At 43.1% G+C, this 18,828-nt stretch overlaps 1 protein-coding gene across 3 annotated transcripts in view; it reads left to right on the forward strand.

Moving 5' to 3' along the window:
- Positions 1–2,644: 2,644 nt before the first annotated feature.
- Positions 2,645–18,828, forward strand: part of LOC139540156 (ras association domain-containing protein 8-like) — a 34,510-nt gene continuing 18,326 nt past the window's right edge. Inside the window, exons 1-2 of one of the 3 annotated variants that reach the window (XM_071343747.1) lie at positions 2,645–2,969; positions 17,485–17,762. In XM_071343747.1, the coding sequence (XP_071199848.1) occupies positions 17,660–17,762 (103 nt within the window). In that variant the 5' untranslated portion in view covers positions 2,645–2,969; positions 17,485–17,659. The remainder of the gene's footprint in view (positions 2,970–17,484; positions 17,763–18,828) is intronic. The other 2 variants (XM_071343745.1, XM_071343746.1) reach the window with 2 other exon arrangements.

Raw genomic sequence — 18,828 nt, forward strand, 5'->3', positions numbered from 1 at the left:
GCAGACTTTGAATAGTAATGTCCCCAGACTGCATGAATCATAGACTTATATTCAATATCATATGAACACATTAATATAATTACATTTGACATTTTAGTCACTTAGCAGACACTCTTATGAAGAGCGACTTACATTTAGTGCATTCATCTTAAAATAGCTAGGTGAGACAACCACATATCACAGTCGGGTTGTTTTATGTCATTTCAGCAAGCCATGACACCAACCATTTCAGATTGTTCTGAAATCTTTTCTATAGTTAGAAACAGATACGATAAGAATTCCAGAAACATTATTTTGTTGATATATAATAGGATCCTTGAAAATATCCTTAATTGCACTTAAATTGGTCATTTTAATTTATAGGATTCATATAATGTTCAAAAATTATAGTACCTAACATCCAATTTTGACCAAACTTTTTTCTAACAATGAGTAAGACATGAGGAATCTAAAGAAGTGGTCAAAAGCCAGGCATAGTCCACCCAAATGACATATTGGTTTTCTTACCCTGTACGCAGACTATGGACCAGGTGTGACTTTCTTACCCTGTACGCAGACTATGGACCAGGTGTGACTTTCTTACCCTGTACGCAGACTATGGACCAGGTGTGACTTTCTTACCCTGTACGCAGACTATGGACCAGGTGTGACTTTCTTACCCTGTATGCAGACTATGGACCAGGTGTGACTTTCTTACCCTGTACGCAGACTATGGACCAGGTGTGACTTTCTTACCCTGTACGCAGACTATGGACCAGGTGTGACTTTCTTACCCTGTACGCAGACTATGGACCAGGTGTGACTTTCTTACCCTGTACGCAGACTATGGACCAGGTGTGACTTTCTTACCCTGTACGCAGACTATGGACCAGGTGTGATTTTCTTACCCTGTACGCAGACTATGGACCAGGTATGACAGCAGCAACCCATGCTTTGGTTTTGTTTACCTGACCACTGTTTCAAATGCTAACTCTTTTGCATTTGTGTCACAAATCCAATGTAATTCAAAGGTACCTATATTAGCATTCAGCGCTTCATATCCAAATCATATACAAGTAACATCATTGAGTTACACAATACATTTTTAGATACTTTAGGATGATTTGGACATGAAGCTTGAAAATGCTAATATCAATACCATTGACTTGCTTTGGGCTTGTGACACAAATTATGAAAAGTTAACATTTGAAACAGTGGACAGATAAACAAAACCAAAGCATGGGTTGCTGTCATACCATGTCCAGGGACTGCTTACATGGTGAGCGTCATCCGCATAGCAATGATAGGGGAGATTATGTGAGGATATGACGGAGCTGAGTGACTTGGTGTATAGAGAAAAGAGGAGAGGGCCTAGAACGGAGCCCTTGGGGACACCAGTAGTGAGAGCATGTGGTGCAGACACAGATTCTCTCCACGTCACCTGGTAGGAGTGACCTGCCAGGTAGGATGCAATCCAGGGCTGGATGCAATCCAGCCCTGAGAGGGTAGAGAGGAGGATCTGATGGTTCATGCCGTCAAAGGCAGTGGATAGATCTAGGAGGATGAGAACAGAGGAGAGAGCCTGCTTGAGACAGAGGCGAGCAGTCTCAGTTGAGTTAGCTTCAAGACTCTTCTCTCCACACACCAACTCACTCAGCTCTGTCATATCCTAACATGGTCTCTCCTATCATTGCTATGTGGATGACACTCAACTACTTTTCTCCTTCCCCCCTTCTGACACCCAGGTGGCAACACACATCTCTGTGTGCCTGGCAGGCATCTCAGCTTGGATGTTGGCCCACCACCTCAAGCTAAATTTCGACAAGACGGAGCTGCTCTTCGTCCCAGGGAAGGCCTGCCTGTTCTATCACAGTTGACAACTCCACGGTGTCCCCTCCCAGAGTGCAAAGAACCTTAGCGTGACCCTTGACAACATCCTCGTTCTCTGCAAACATCAAAGCGGTCACTTGCCTGCAGGTTCATGCTCTACAACATCCGTAGAGTACGACCTTTCTTCACACACAAAGCGGCACAAGTCCTAATCCAGGAACTTGTCATCTCCCGTCCGGACTACTGCAACTCTCTGTTGGGTGGGTTTTCCGCTTCTGCCATCAAACCCCTGCAACTTATCCAGAACGCTGCAGCCCGCCTGGTGTTGAATCTTCCCAAGGTCTCCCATGGTAACGAGAGAGTTGGTCATAGACAGCACACTCAATTGTTTTGGAAAGAAAAGAAAGAAGGGATGCTGGTCCATAGTTTTTTTTACGTCAAATGCATCGAGTGTTGGTTTCTTGACTGTGACTATCTTAAAGTCAGATGGGACGCAGCCAGTGGTCAGGGATGAGGTGATGTGGGAAGTGAGGAATCCAGATAGTCTTGAGGAGGGGATGGGGTCAATTGGGCAGGTTTTTATCTCAAACATCTAAATGTTTTTAATATATACTACAAATAATGTTGTTAATCTGTGTGTGTATATTCTGTATTAAAGAACAATGTAGCCTACCCTACCTGAATGTCACCATATGGTACCTACTCAAGTAGGCTACTCAACCACTTTCAGGAACTCCACTCCTTTAGGTGAGTAGGCCCTGTTCTACGGTGTATTGCAGCTTTAAAATGGTCCACAATGCCTTGCGGTGTCCCAGTTCCGATGCAATGTATTTACAAGCAAGAGTAATGAAATAGGCAGAGGGCGATTTTCCGCAGCGTGTTGGTCCGACCCCAAGGGCTAGCGCAGAGACGGCGCAGCGAAAAACTTTCAGCCATGGATATTTCAATGCACCTCATTTTCTTTTGATGCCGTTCTCTTTGCTGTGGACCGTATCACTTTGTCGCAGTTCATATAAGTGATTTATAGGCTTGCCCGAGAAAATATCACATTTGCAGATTCCATTACTCAACAGCATCTATTTTTCCTAAACTTCAGTCCGGCTACAGAAGAGTAGGGGAACTTCTGTTGTTTTTTTCGTCACCTAGCCTACAACACGAAGGTAAGGTTACGTTTTGTAGTTTCCCTCCTAATGTTAAGATGTTAACGTTACACTGTATCTTAACTAACCCTTTACAACAGTATCCCAGGTGTAGTAATCGGTAATAGCAAGCGGCCGGGATAATGGAAACATTATTATTAGGCTGCATAGTGGAACAGTTGTGCCCGTTACAATATCGCGGGTTCTTTCTCGCGGTGAATACTATCACACTTTTAAAACAAGAGCGGAACATTTCAGAGCCATTTGCCACACTTGTTTACTATGTGGCCCATATATTTTACATCAACACATGCATTGGATCTCTACCTGAGAATAGCCCATAGCCTATGGTTTTATGACATGTTTATAAACATTTAATAATGGTTGATAATAGCTACATTGTGTCTCATGATGTCTGTAAAACATTACACCGTTTACACTTTTCAACACAGAATTTCCTCTGTGTATAGCCTATTTCCCACTCATAATTAAGCTAAACACTATTTAATATACCTATAGGGCTATTGTTAATGCGGACTCAGTTTATATTTCCAGTTACCCACTCTACCATTAGAGACTGAAACTACCTGTAGAGTAGGTCACTCCAATATTTTTTGGCATAGTGATGTATTAGAGCAGTAGTAGAATGCAAATGGCTTCTTTCTTGCTTTCAGCATCTGTGTATTGACACTTTTTTCATACAATCAGCTATTACACACATGTTGAAGCAAACAGTGTTGGCCAGCAGATACTGTTCTATATCACTATCTGAGTCTTGTTTGTTTTGGGCTGTCTCCTGCACAGCACTGTCATTTTGTTGATAATATTAAAGAAACATTGGCCTTCTCTGTAAAACTTTTCTTAGGACCTGTTTAATTTCCCTTCAAAGCTGTACTATCTTAATCCCACAGCTGTGGTAAACATGTGTTCAATTACTGCACTAATGACTGATGGGACCGCCAGAACATGGACTAAACTAAACCCATGTCCTCATCATGTCCAAACCAACCCTCCAAACCCTTGGCCAGAGTAGAAGCCAGGAGATCGGGTCTGTTGCCCCAATCAGTGTTGCTCCTAAGGCCCTGCTCCCGGCATCAGGCTGGCACTTCAAAGCTGGCCTGCTTATAGAGCCATCATGGCAGGGGAACAAAGGCTGTATTATTGCTGCTGGCTAAACGTGCAGTCCAGATGTTCGAGATCCTGCCAGTGTTGACCTCCCGACTAGGGGAGGCGGGGGCCACTCTGGAGTCTAATATAACATCCAGCCAGCCTGATGTTAGGGAGGGAAAGGAGTGTGGGCCTCCAGAAGCTCCTAATGGAAAGCTTTACAGGAGCTGGGTCTATAACTGTGGCTGTGGCATGACTGGGTCTGTTTTTAATCCCTGGTGAGGGACAGACGTCTCAAACGCCGTCTCCCTAGAGATTTTTGGATTGAGGGGTTGGAGGGGGTTAGCCAAAATTATGAGCAAGTGTTCGGTTGTAAGGGTGTGCTCGAGGCGAGCCTATGTTTTTCAGGTGACCTAATATAAGTACAGGATATTGTCTGGCCAAACTTTACCAGTGGAATAATTTATGTAATTTCCTTGTAGTTACGGTAACTAAACTTTTTGTATTTTCTTAACTGTCTAGACATATTTATTTTATGCTAATTTAAAAGTTGCACAATTTGCATATGTCTACAAACATGTGTACAATGTCTACAAATGTTTTCCACTTACAAGGCAATGTGAAGTGTTTCACACACAGACACCCCATCCACACAAGCAGAACTCAGTTTGGTTTTAAATAGTGGCTTTAATCTGTCACTCATTTGTAACAAACTTTATTGAAGACTGTAGGTTTTGTCATTGTAGTCAGACAAATGTAATTTAGGACCAGGTCTGACCTGAGGAGATGCTGCTCCTAGCTCCTGTGGAGGAGGGAGGAGGCTTTTAGTGATTAGATTTCAGAGAACCACCACAAGACATTCCTTCCTCTTTCTTGTTTTGGTATTTAGTTGGGAGTGGGGCTTCTGTTTGTAAAAAAAATGTAGCCTAATGCTTGTTTTATGTCATTCAATAGTACTTACCCTAGATTTAGCCTATTTAGCTTAGTGTTTTAATGATAGAATGTAATACAGCCCTTACGGTGTATTCCTTGTAATTCCTTCCTTCCAATATAAAAATAGTCAGCCCACAAAATCACCAACAAAAAAGCCCGTCACTGTATAGACTGTATAACTGATGTAGTCCTTTAACTGTGAGTAGAATCTAAGGTGTATTCATGTTAAACGCAGCCCTGAGATCAGAGGGCTGTGCACAGAACCATGGAGTTCCTTATCTCCACGTCACGGCCCATTGCATTCTCATCGGCCAGGAATCCACACTCTCTATGTTATTAGTTTCCTGGATGCCTGGCACTGACGTGGAGATGTAGTGGAATTCCTTCCTATAGAAAAGATATCTGCACACACTTTAATACCTCTGCATTCCGGGATGACTGGCACTGACGTGGAGATGTAGTGGAATTCCTTCCTATAGAAAAGATATCTGCACACACTTTAATACATCTGCATATTTATTGTGCTGATGTTTTTGATCAGAGACCTTTTTCAAGAACTCCTCCCTATAGCCACCCAATGCTCCTCTATGCACAACTTCCTCAACCACTGGGGTCCCACAACCCAGTCTTACATACCAGGCTGTTTGACATTATGGTATATAAGGCCTGAGGCCCTAGTATGACCAACTACCCAGGTCTGCTACGTGTGAGACATGAGAATGTGAGGCCAGGGCAGCACTTGATGGCGAACTGGGGGATTTAAATACATTGTTTCTTAGCCTACTCCAAGACACACACACACACAAACAAGAGTCCCCACCACCACCACAATAAAACAGTGTCTGGCTGTGGCTGGGCAACAGGGATCCATTTCACAAGAGACCTAGTCTGGTACCAATTATACTAGAGTGTATAAATGGTTAGTAATTACAACGTAGCCCCGCAACAGGAAGTGCATTTTGAATTAAAGTTCAATGCTGGAAATAGTTTGTAAGCACCAGAACCCCCTATCGCACAACCCTGTAAAAAAAAAACTCATTATGGATTGTGGGGTTTGGGCTGTTTTACTTTTTGTAATCAGGATAGAGTTGAAGTAAATGTTTCTTTTGTTTTTGTCTTTTATATATCACTACCTCTGGTGTTAGGTCACTGCTCTGCTTTCAGACCTTCAATGGCCTTCAACCTATCTCCTTTGCCAAGACGTGATTAAATTGTTTCCCCCATAGTGAACAATGGCCTGTAAAGTACAAGGGGAACACAGGGGCTCATAAGGTCTAATCGCAGAGAAAGCAGACGTGGACTGTTTTCCTGCTAGAAGATCTTTTGTCCTCAAAACAGTTCAGTGGTTCCCCAAGGGGTTTCTCCCAACTCCCAGAGTCAAGTTGTGCCTGATTCTTTGTTTTAGCCCCATGATGAATACCCATTTTGTTTCTCCTCAAACGGACGTATGTTCTTCATGGAAATGTATGATATTCATACCAGTCCACTGCAGTACAGTTCAGCAGGAATACATCATAGTTGTAGACCTAAATAAATATGATCATCTAATCCGTGACATGTAAGGGCATTGTCTTACGTCAAGTGGCATCACTCCTACTTGCTGCCTGTCCCTCAACTGACAGGGAATCAGTGCAAACGGAATTAGAGACAATGATGTAAGGGGATGTCCTTATCCTTCCTACCTATGGTCACGAAACCTCACCACACGAAACCTCACCCCAGCACAGCCATATTTCCCATGGCTCAGAGCTGTACATGATCACTCTATATCGGATATTATCTCTGTGGCAGTGACCTGTTGTAGGGGTTGGGAACCTGGGCCAGTTCCTGGCCTGGTAAAGAGATGGCAATGCCTGGCTCGTGTCCCTGTGTGTGAGAGGACCCAGAGGGACATATGGTGGCTTGTTTACACTAGCATCAGTCAGTGGAAGTCCTAGCCCTCGTGCCAACTCTCTGGGCTCCTGTAGCCCCGGATCTTTGGGCTGGCAACAGCGGGAACAGCCATGGCAGCAGCCTGGGTCTCAGCGGACACACCGCTCACAGTACCTTGTACTCGCACACCTCACTAGGCAGACAGGAAGCCAGCCCAGGGACCACCAGCCTGAACTCTGGAGCCATGCCACATTGAGACAAATGACAAATGCATCTTGGGTCTAGTGCTGTGGCGGTCACAAAATTTTGTCAGCTGGTGATTGTCAAGCAAATAACTGTCAGTCTCATGGTAATTGACCGGTAATTAACACAAACACATTTAGCATCTCCTGACTTCCAACATAGCCTACAAGCCACTGAAGCAGACCTTTGGAACCTCTACATTTTAAAAAGTCTCATAAATCCATGTAATATAGCCTACACCTTTACAAAATATACATTATTTATTTTAGACAGGTCTAAAGAAGCATGATATGAAGAAAATGTAGTCTATTTCAGAAGAACAGAATTGTATGCTCTGATGTTTGGTCCTGATCTGTGTAACGATATGCGCTGAGAGTCGGGAAGCAAGTACCGGGAGTAAGTGTTTTAATAAAATAAACAGAACAATACAAAACAAGAAACTCTGACAGCACACAGGCATGAAACAGAAAGAGAAACAATGACGATTGGGGAAGGAACCAAAGGGAGTGACATATATAGGGAAGGTAATCAGGGAAGTGATGGAGTCCAGGTGAGATTGATGATGCGCAGGTGCGCGTAACGATGGTGACAGGTGTGAGCCATAACAAGCAGCCTGGTGACCTAGAGGACGGAGAGGGAGCACACGTGACAATCTGGGTATGCCAAATGGCTGTGGGCTACACTAGTTCATTTAGCAGACAAGATTTGCTTAGAATTCTGTGACATTATTTTATATTATTTTATAGTATGAAGAATACAATTGAACAAAGCTGAATAAAATAGAAAGGATATTTTCTCCAAACGATTTGACAGAGTGCACATACAGTGGGGAGAACAAGTATTTGATACACTGACAATTTTGCAGGTTTTCCTACTTACAAAGCATGTAGAGGTCTGTAATTTTTATCATAGGTACACTTCAACTGTGAGAGAAGGAATCTAAAACAAAAATCCAGAAAATCACATTGTATGATTTTTAAGTAATTAATTTGCATTTTATTGCATGACATAAGTATTTGATACATCAGAAAAGCAGAACTGAATATTTGGTACAGAAACCTTAGTTTGCAATTACAGAGATCATACGTTTCCTGTAGTTCTTGACCAGGTTTGCACACACTGCAGCAGGGATTTTGGCCCACTCCTCCATACAGACCTTCTCCAGATCCTTCAGGTTTCGGGGCTGTCGCTGGGCAATACGGACTTTCGGCTCCCTCCAAAGATTTTCTATTGGGTTCAGGTCTGGAGACTGGCTAGGCCACTCCAGGACCTTGAGATGCTTCTTACGGAGCCACTCCTTAGTTGCCCTGGCTGTGTGTTTCGGGTCGTTGTCATGCTGGAAGACCCAGCCACGACCCATCTTCAATGCTCTTACTGAGGGAAGGAGGTTGTTGGTCAAGATCTCGCGATACATGGCCCCATCCATCCTCCCTTCAATACGGTGCAGTCGTCCTGTCCCCTTTGCAGAAAAGCATCCCCAAAGAATGATGTTTCCACCTCCATGCTTCACGGTTGGGATGGTGTTCTTGGGGTTGTACTCATCCTTCTATTCCTCCAAACACGGCGAGTGGAGTTTAGAGCAAAAAGCTCTATTTTTGTCTCATCAGACCACATGACCTTCTCCCATTCCTCCTCTGGATCATCCAGATGGTCATTGGCAAACTTCAGACGGGCCTGGACATGCGCTGGCTTGAGCAGGGGGACCTTGCGTGCGCTGCAGGATTTTAATCCATGACGGCGTAGTGTGTTACTAATGGTTTTCTTTGAGACTGTGGTCCCAGCTCTCTTCAGGTCATTGACCAGGTCCTGCCGTGTAGTTCTGGGCTGATCCCTCACATTCCTCATGATCATTGATGCCCCACGAGGTGAGATCTTGCATGGAGCCCCAGACCGAGGGTGATTGACCGTCATCTTGAACTTCTTCCATTTTCTAATAATTGTGCCAACAGTTGTTGCCTTCTCACCAAGCTGCTTGGCTATTGTCCTGTAGCCCATCCCAGCCTTGTACAGGTCTACAATTTATCCCTGATGTCCTTACACAGCTCTCTGGTCTTGGCCATTGTGGAGAGGTTGGAGTCTGTTTGATTGAGTGTGTGGACAGGTGTCTTTTATACAGGTAACGAGTTCAAACAGGTGCAGTTAATACAGGTAATGAGTGGAGAACAGGAGGGCTTCTTAAAGAAAAACTAACAGGTCTGTGAGAGCCAGAATTCTTACTGGTTGGTAGGTGATCAAATACTTATGTCATGCAATAAAATGCAAATTAATTACTTAAAAATCATACAATGTGATTTTCTGGATTTTTGTTTTAGATTCCGTCTCTCACAGTTGAAGTGTACCTATGATAAAAATGACAGACCTCTACATGCTTTGTAAGTAGGAAAACCTGCAAAATCGGCAGTGTATCAAATACTTGTTCTCCCCACTGTATGTGGCTATTCTGTGTTAAGCGGTTAACAAAGAAATATGTACTCCTATATGCTTAATTTAGAGTTATTAATGTAACTTTAGTTGTTCTACAAACGTTGGGCTATATGTTTTGAATGTTAATACATTGTAAGGCTGCATGATGCGACTCTAATGATGATTTGAAAAAAGTCGCTTGAAAGGCATGAGCTCTGTTTTATTTTTTTGTGTAGGCTGTACACACTTCATCAGTCTCTCATTCACAATTTGACAAGCATTTGATAATGCCTCAAATCTCACAGCAGCATCCCCTTTGTGTGGCCATAATGCACCCTAAAGAAATCCATGCCTTTTGGGCCTGTGCCCTTCTCCCGGAGTGCTGCGTTGTGCCCTTCTCCCTGAGTGCTGCGCACTCCATTGGACATCTCACTCACATGGTTCTCCATCACGTGATCAGGTCTTTCTCACAGGCTACAAGTGAAGACAGACACATCGGGGACGCAACTGCGCTCGTCCTTATCCCATTCCGAGGTGCATATTGAAGATATTGGAAGAACTGTCCACATTTACTTTTCATCAGCCAACTAGATGAGTAGGCCTAATAAACAGCAAAAGCACTAGCCTATGTCAATCTACTATCCCCCATAGTACAAAAGTTGACCTGTTATATTCTGTGTGAGAAATAAATATTCCAAACATAGTCTGGGACAGTTGTGGGATGCAATAGATCCCAAATTAATACAACCACTAGCATCCCAAAAACCTTTTTACGCAATGTGGCTGACGCAACGTTTAGCTTTAAATGTTGATAAACTATTAGACTATTTCTTCACATTATAAGCGCAGCAATGCGCACATTGCCATAGGCTATAAGCACGAATGTTCCATTAGCAGGAAAACACCATTATCAAAAGTGACCACAAATGCAATTATGCATGTAATGCTTTCATTATAAAGGTGCATTTTTATGGTGAATATTATCTTCCCCAAACTTGAAACTCATGCGCTGCTTATATATGCCAGTAAGGCTCTACACACCTTGTAAAGCGGATTAATGTGCTTAATTTTAAGAAGTTATTTGGCCACTTTAGTTGTGATACAAACCTTATCAAAACATATAGGCCTATGGGCTAGGCTATATGAGGTGTGCAACTATGATTAAAACTATGATTGTTTCTTGCCTTATGCTGGGCATCATTCACAAGTCATAATCTATAATTCACAAGTGATAGGCTAATATTGTCACCCATCAGACTATTCTTGATTTAATCTTGTCTTCTCATATACTAAATATATGTGTCAAATTTGTTTTGATTTAGAATGGACCATTATCATGCACCTGTCATGAAACAGGGGCGGCGGGAAAAAATACATGTCCTCTATGCACTTAAATAGCAAATGGAGGACGCTTTTCCTGTGGTTCATTCCCATGCCAGCCGGGTAGGCTATACTCCTGTTGTAAAGATAAGCAATGTGCTTAATATTAATAAGAAAGATGAGAAATATAGTAGGCCTGGCCTATAGAAAGCTGATGGGTCCCTCCTCTTTTTAATAGAGGCCATCACCCTGTTTTCTTGCGCAATTTCATAGCCTATATAAATGTTGCGCAACATGAGCTCATGGGCTCTCATGAAGTGTTTGATTAGATTTTCGATTACATTTGCATTGATGTCAGAGTGATAAGAGGGACAATAGAGTGCTGAGTACCAGGCAGTTAGCAAGTTTGGTAGGCTACTAATGACCATCAGCAGCATCAGAGCTTGGAGAAGCCTAATTACCGTGACTAAACGGTCCTGTGGAATTTGACGGCCTTCATGACTCGTGACCGCCGTTGTGGCGGTAATATGCTCACCGCAACAGCCTTACTTGGGTCATCTGCCTTTTGGTCTGTTTTGGTTTTACGTTACAGCAGTAAAGCATCTCTTTAGCTGTTCTTCGATCTAAAATGGAATCTGTTGGAATGTACTGTAAGCCATGCTCTCACGGAATGCTCCTTGGCTCAGGGTTGTGAGCAGCTCTACAGATCAGGCCATGGTCATCTCTGCAGGGCAAAGGGGCAGATCTTGAGATAGACCTGTGCCCTGTGCCACTATGCTGGCTTGGCACCAACCACTATGTTATCCTGTATCATTGTCAGTTATACAGTACTGTACTGGATTTGCTGTTGTATTTTCTCTGTTGTGTTATATGATTACTATATGCTAAGCTTATATGGATAATCTTATATGGATCACCAGTTTTGCGGCCTTATGTCATATTGTAGTACACGCCAATGTGTGTTACAACATGGTATTAAGACGCATTAGTCCCCTCACTGTGTAGACATAACCACTGGCTGTTTTCCTGGGGGGTTTGGAACAAAACTGTCAACCAGCTTTATACATTATAGCCTGGACTTCTGGAGAGGTGAAAGGTTAGTTATATAACACACACACACACACACACACACACACACACACACACACACACACACACACACACACACACACACACACACACACACACACACACACACACACACACACACACACACACACACACACACACACACACACACACACACACACACACACACACACCGACCCCTCAGTGTAACCCAACCTCCCCTGAGGACCTATCTGTCATGTAATGAACGGACAACTCAAAATAGTCATAATACTACAAGCCTCTCATTCACATCTTGTTCACCATGGGGGGCTTATTGGAGCTGTCATTTGTGACTGAGACTTGTAAACAGGTGCTTTAAACAATGTACATTTGTTGATTGCTAAAGGCATACAAATACAATTATTTCTTGATACATTTGAAACAAGGTCTAGAAGCGGTCTAGCTTGTGAACGACTCTTGGCAGAATGTATTGCTTGACTGCGTTGAGGGGGATAAACACAATATCGTTCACAAACTGCAGCTCCCCAAGCAATTCGTTCTCAAGTTCGAGTTTGTTTTGTTTTGGTTCAACAGAGCGGTGTCCATCATAACATTCAATAATCAATTAATTGTGTTCCTTCTTGCACCATGTGATCAATTATCAGTTCTTAACATGTCTTTTTCTTCTCTATTTTCCTGCGCGCATATGACAGACAGTTGGTGGTTGGAGCACGTCTTTCCGGAGGAGCGTGTATTAATCCTGCTGTAGGACTCATTGCAGCCAACTCGTCAAATGAACGAATAAAATTGATTAATCACTCAGAAAAACGAATCATGACTCTCGAGTCGGTAAAAATAGTCATTCAAAAATAATGAATCGTTTGTGAACTGTACCTCATCAGCACACAGTTCCTTCACGCTGTTTATTCTCTCAGCATATACTGTCAATTCATGCACTCAGCGGCTGGGGAAGCATGGAGAGGCCAGAGATAGCCAGACTTGTAAATTGGGCTAAGTAACAGAAGTTGGGTTTTGGAGAAACGTCATCAGTGCGTACTCTGCAAGCAATACAGCCGGATGAAGGCGCGACAAGAGAGCGGTGATCGGATAAACGTGGTTATGGATAGTAAGGAAGAAGGAGAAGAGCCAAGTGTAGTGGAAAGGTATGTGTTGGGTAAGACGCGCGCCAAGTACAAACAATATTCTGCTGCCCCTGATGGTCAAAAATGTTACCTGACGAGTGTGAGGATGAATTACCTATGGTGGCTGGTGTTGTGAAGACCTCAGAGTGCAAACATTGCCCGATGGTCATGCAAGGATAATTTGGGCCCAGTAGGAGTGACATTTTTGAAGAAAATTGATCCCTGCCTTTTGGCTGATCCATATGTAGTCTTAGGCTGGGTAGAAAATAAGTTGTTTACTATTACATTTTTGAAGGTAGCTCGAAGTGGATTTTATGGATTTATTCCATTCAAGGGGGAGCAGGCGCTTCGCGTCACATGACTAGGGACAAGACCTGTGACTTGCTTTGCTCTCCAGAGCAGGGCGCCTTTGAAAGGAGTGATTAGGATATGTCAGTTAACCAGTGTAGAGCGTCTGTACCGAACCCACTAAGGTGTTTCAAATGCCAAACTTATGTTCATGTTGCAGCAGTGTTTAGGACGACGATTCCGAGATGTGAGAAGTGTACAGGAGGGCATGGGACAAAGGAATGTGTAGTATCGGTGGGAAAAACTGTGTGTCAATTGTGGGGGTGCCCACGTAGTTGGCGATCAGAAGTGTCCAGTTCGAGAGAGACAGGTTGAGGTTGCCAGGGTCAGAGTAGGACAGAAGGTGTCGTATGCTGAGGCAGTGAAGAGAGTAGAGGATGATGGGTCAAAGGTGAGTAGTAGGCCTAAACCAATACAGAGTGACACGAATCTGTGCTTCAGTATGGTTGGTTTTCTAGCATTCATTGCCATGGTTATCAACTGTACTGCAGAAATGGAACATAAATCACAGAAAATAGATGTTATGGTGGCAGCTGCAGAGAAGTACTTGGGTGTACGAGGTTTTACTGCAGAAGAGTTACACGGTGTGTTGAATGAAAGAGTCCCGTCGTCCCAGGCCGTTGGCCTGGTGTAGGATCAGTTAGGGTCAAAGTAGTGGAATGGGGTGGTGATTATATTTAGGTGTAGGATTAGTTGGTGGTGCAATATTTTTCCTTTTCCCTGTTCCTTTTTTATTTTGTATCACAAAATGTAACATGATTGAACACACACTACCGCACAGTATGTGATGACATGCACAAACAAAATGTGTGAACGCCGTGATTTAAGAATGATGCTGCTTTCCACGTTGCCTCTAAATATGAATCCACATGTTTTCTCTATTATACTATTCATTTGTGTATCTTGCTCTCTGCAAAATGCGAGTTAGTCTAAGGAAGCTGGCATGTGCCTAAAATAATGCCTAAAATAATGCTAATCGATAATGTTAATAGTTAACTAGCTAGCTGGCTAGCTAAATGCCATTTAGCTAAATGCTCTAGCTAGGGCAAAACAAACATTAGCTCTAATACAGGTTGCTACCGGTGGTGGTATAGATCACCATGTTGTTTGTGCAACGGTGTGTTCTGAATTAGATAGACTATTCTAAAATCTTTGTCTAAATGCAACATTTATTCAAATGTGATTAGGTTCCCCTGATAAACACTGACCAACACTTTGGTTCCTACCCTGTCCTAACTCCTATCTGGCTTTTGCATTTGTTGTCGTGCCAACCAACACGAACCATAGAAAATAGATATCTTCTTCAGGAGATGTGCTTCAAAAGTAAGTAGGATTCATATAGGCCCAATGTACAGATGTAGAATGGTAATTTAATCACTCTTTTATTGCTTTGAATTTTCCTCAAACCTGTAGTGTATTTGAGTTTGAAAAATGCAATATAAAACTGTCATTTCCACTTTAATATTTCAGACCTAATTTGCCCTAACAAAAAATGTATCAATCCCTACAAAAATATAAATTATTATAATCCACAAAATAATTCACATTTTCTGTTGCTGCAGGATTAGTGTCCTACTGTAGCAAATTGGCTCAAATTAAGATCCTACATCTGTAGGCTATATCTTAATCAATTTCAAATCTATTTTTATTGTGCTCCTGAATTTTATGTGGTACTCTTAACTTTTCTAAGTTAGCAGCACCAGTCTTACCAATGACATGTTTTCATTTAGAGCCCTGGCCATGTATGTTCTGTATTCCAATGTCAATTCACTTTTCACACTCCCCTGGGGAAAAAAAGTTCAACAAAATAGTGACATAGTTATGTGTCAGTACAGAAAAATCTCCCAGAGTCCTCTTTGTGTGTGACTCGCAGCCCATTTCCCTCCATGCCTCTATCTGTACTCTGCTGCCATTTAAGGGCAATCTGGATGAAGGACAAAAGCACTTCCTAGCCAGCTGTAAATATGCCAGGAATAGAGAGATCATCAGCCAGGCAAGAGACAAAGGTGACACACACACAGAGACACACACAGAGACACAGAGTGTTTGTTTGACATCCCCCCTTTGCCTGGCCCTAAAAAGAGAGATTGTTCTCTCAAAGCCCCTACCTTGTCCTATTAAGCTGAACTGGTTTTATCTTGCAGTGATGTTTAGTGTTCTCAACCCACTGTTTTTTAGCAAAGCACCATTTGAGAGGTAGAGTGTGTGTGTGCATGTATGTGTGTGCGTGCAATCGTGCGTGAGTGTGTCTCTGTGTGTGTGCGTGCGCGTGTGTGTGTGTGTGTGCGTGTGTGTGTGTATAAAGCACAGCAGCATGCCGAGGCTGGTCTAAATTACATTACACGAAGAGAACTCACTGGGGTGGAGGAGGGTGGGGGAGGTGTGAAGGGGGGTTAAGTGACCAGCAGGAGGATAGAGCAGTGCAGTGCAGTGTGAAGGTCAGCCCTCTAGGGGGCATCACAGCTCTGGACACTAGCCATACATCCACTCTCCATAGACTCTCCTTGAAGAGGACTGCAATGCAGATGGTTTTTCCTTTGAAATGTCCCTAATTTGATCTGATTTCGTAATTCCATATTGACTTTTTATCCTTGGTCTGTTGTGGAGACAGGATGGAATATAGAATGTGCCAGACTGCATGGACCAAGGCCACTGGTCATGCTTTTTCACACTCACTTATCATTTGACAGTGTCTACTACAGTCACAAAAGCAGTCTTGTTCATTTTGTCTGGAATGAACTTGACTGGGAGATGAATGCGGTTCAAAATGAATGTCTTTACCACATACTTCATTGGATTACTACCGTGAAGCTACAGGTAACTGGCAAAATAAAGTAAACACATTTGAGTAAATTAAGGAATACAATGTATATTGAAATCAGGTGCTTCCACATAGGTGTGGTTCCAGAGTTAATTAAGCAATTAACACCCCATCATGCTTTGGGTTATGTATAAAAATGGCTAGTTGCCCAATATTTTGCCTACCATGGCTAGAAGAAGAGATCTGTGACTTTGAAACAGAGGTCTTAAAGGAGCATAGGTGGTTTAAAGTGTGTGTGTGTTTGTGTGTTTGTGTCTAAGTCACCAGATCTCAACCCAATTGAATACTTATGAGAGATTCTGGAGCGGCACCCGAGACAGCGTTTTCCACCAGCCTTAACATAACACCAAATGATGGAATTTATTGTGGAAGAATGGTGTCGCATCCCCCCAATAGAGTTCCAGACACTTCTAGAATCTGTGCCAAGGCGCATTAAAGCGGTTCAATAAGCTTGTGGTAGCCCAACACCCTATTAAGATGACTTTGTTTGTTTCCTTTATTTTGGCACTTACCTGTATTTTGAAACTCATATAGTAAACAACACACAGAGCATTATACAGAAAACAAACCAAAAATAGTTCCTCGTCAAATCAAGCCAGACACACAAACATACAAAGTTACCACATCTGCAGCAAAATACGAGACCCTCGACATCAAAAGAAAGTCCTTGTTCCCCTCCTTCTCCCTCTCTCCCTCCCTCCTCTGTTGCAGTCTCTCATCCTGCCCTCCCCTCTCTATTTCATATTTCACTCACTTTTCCTGCTCTCCCTCTCTCCATTTCACTGACGCCATCTTCCGTCTTTCTCCTCACCGTTGTTTCCTCCTTCATCTCTGTACAATAGCAGGAACTTGGCTCAGACCATCAGTACTGGCAGGCTCTTTCTGTCCAACCCCCCTAAAGACATGTATCTATTCACAGAGCTGGGATGAAAACAACAATTTCATGTCCAGCTGGTCCTACTATGCCTGGCTGGACGGTTCTACCATTCCCCAACTATTTGAGCCGTCCTCCTTTTCCACAACAGCCGCTAAAAATAGTGGCACATATTTTCAGGCTGATATTGTTTTCAGGCCATGATGAATCTCCCATTGCTACTACCTGTCTCATCACAGACTACAGTGACAACAACTTCTACATCTAGCGAAGAAATAGGTTTACACAATTTAAAAGATCCATCCCAGTGGGGTGAAAACTGGTTGAAATTGCATAATTTGGTCCAGTTTTGACCAGTTTTGTGCAGTTCTGGGCAAAGAGTTAAACTACATTGTCCTCTTAAATGTGCTGCTTCCTGACCAGGTCCTTCCTGGTTTGCTCCGTGTTCTTCCTCCTCAGTGAGTTGGTGGCCAGAGGTGCTGCAGCTGGAGCCACCCTGCACTGCTGGAGCTTCCAGGAATGACGGGGCCAACCCATCGCAGCCGGCCCCCTCGCAGCACCTGACCTGAGTCACCTGACCTGACTCACCTGACCCATCATGGAGCTCAAGGTCTGGGTCGACGGGGTCCAGAGAGTTGTTTGTGGGGTCACAGAGGCAACCACCTGCCAGGAAGTGGTCATCGCTCTTGCTCAAGCCATAGGTGAGTATCCTCTGAACTATGACTCTAAAGACATATTCCAGAGGATTGAAAACGACCTGGTTATTTTTTTAAACGTCCCATTTTGGACTTGACGTGTCATTGTACGGCTCATACATGCATAATAAATGATCTACAGTCCTCAGCCAGTGGAAAGGGGCACAGAATCCTTACATTCTAACCTGCCATTTAGTGCATCAGATCTACGTGCTCGTTCCTGTCATGTAGGGAATGCGTGCTCTGAAGCAAGTGGGATTAGTGGCTGCATGCACTTACTATTAGTTATTTTGATAACAGCGACAATACACTGAATAAATCGATCAAATTCATGCATCAGAAGTTAGAAAGCATCCAAAAGTAGAAGTTAGATCTTTTCGACCTCGGTAGGAGTTGCATTTCTCTCTTTCAATACATTTCTGCAAACCAGAAAATGTTGTGCGCTAAAAATGTCATTTTAGCCACACAAATACATTGAGAAGATAATTGTCAACCTGATCAGCAGGTACGTGCACAGATAGAGAGAATGAGTGCCCTTTCAGATTGGTGGCGTTTTTTTATTATGACATTTTTATTTTACTTTTAATCTATTTTCTCTCTTGTTTAAATTAAATCCTCATCAAACTAGTTTTGAATCCCACTCCTCTTCCCCCACTCGAGGGCACACTGACTGCACTCGTCCTGCAGGCAGAGGCTACCGGCCAGGGCTATAAATGAAGGGCATCCCGGGACGATAAAGCCTGTCTGGGGCGGTTTAAAACAGCCTCTGGAGCAGTTCTGGGATGATCCTAAATCACTGTACATCATTTCATTTTTTTAAAGCAATGAGGCTGATGCAACAGATCAGAAGGCTTACCTTAAAATATTGATAAACTATTATTTCTTCACATTATAAGAGCAGCAATGTGCACACGGCAGTAGGCTAACACGGAACCCAACCCAAACCGTGCGTGCGCCATCGTGCATAAATGTATTTCGTCCCCCCACACCAAACGCGATCACAACACGCAGGTTAAAATATCAAAACAAACTCTGAACCAATTACATTAATTTGGAGACAGGTCGAAAAGCA

This window comes from Salvelinus alpinus, chromosome 15 (genome assembly GCF_045679555.1).
Source record: "Salvelinus alpinus chromosome 15, SLU_Salpinus.1, whole genome shotgun sequence".
Lineage (NCBI taxonomy): Eukaryota > Metazoa > Chordata > Actinopteri > Salmoniformes > Salmonidae > Salvelinus > Salvelinus alpinus.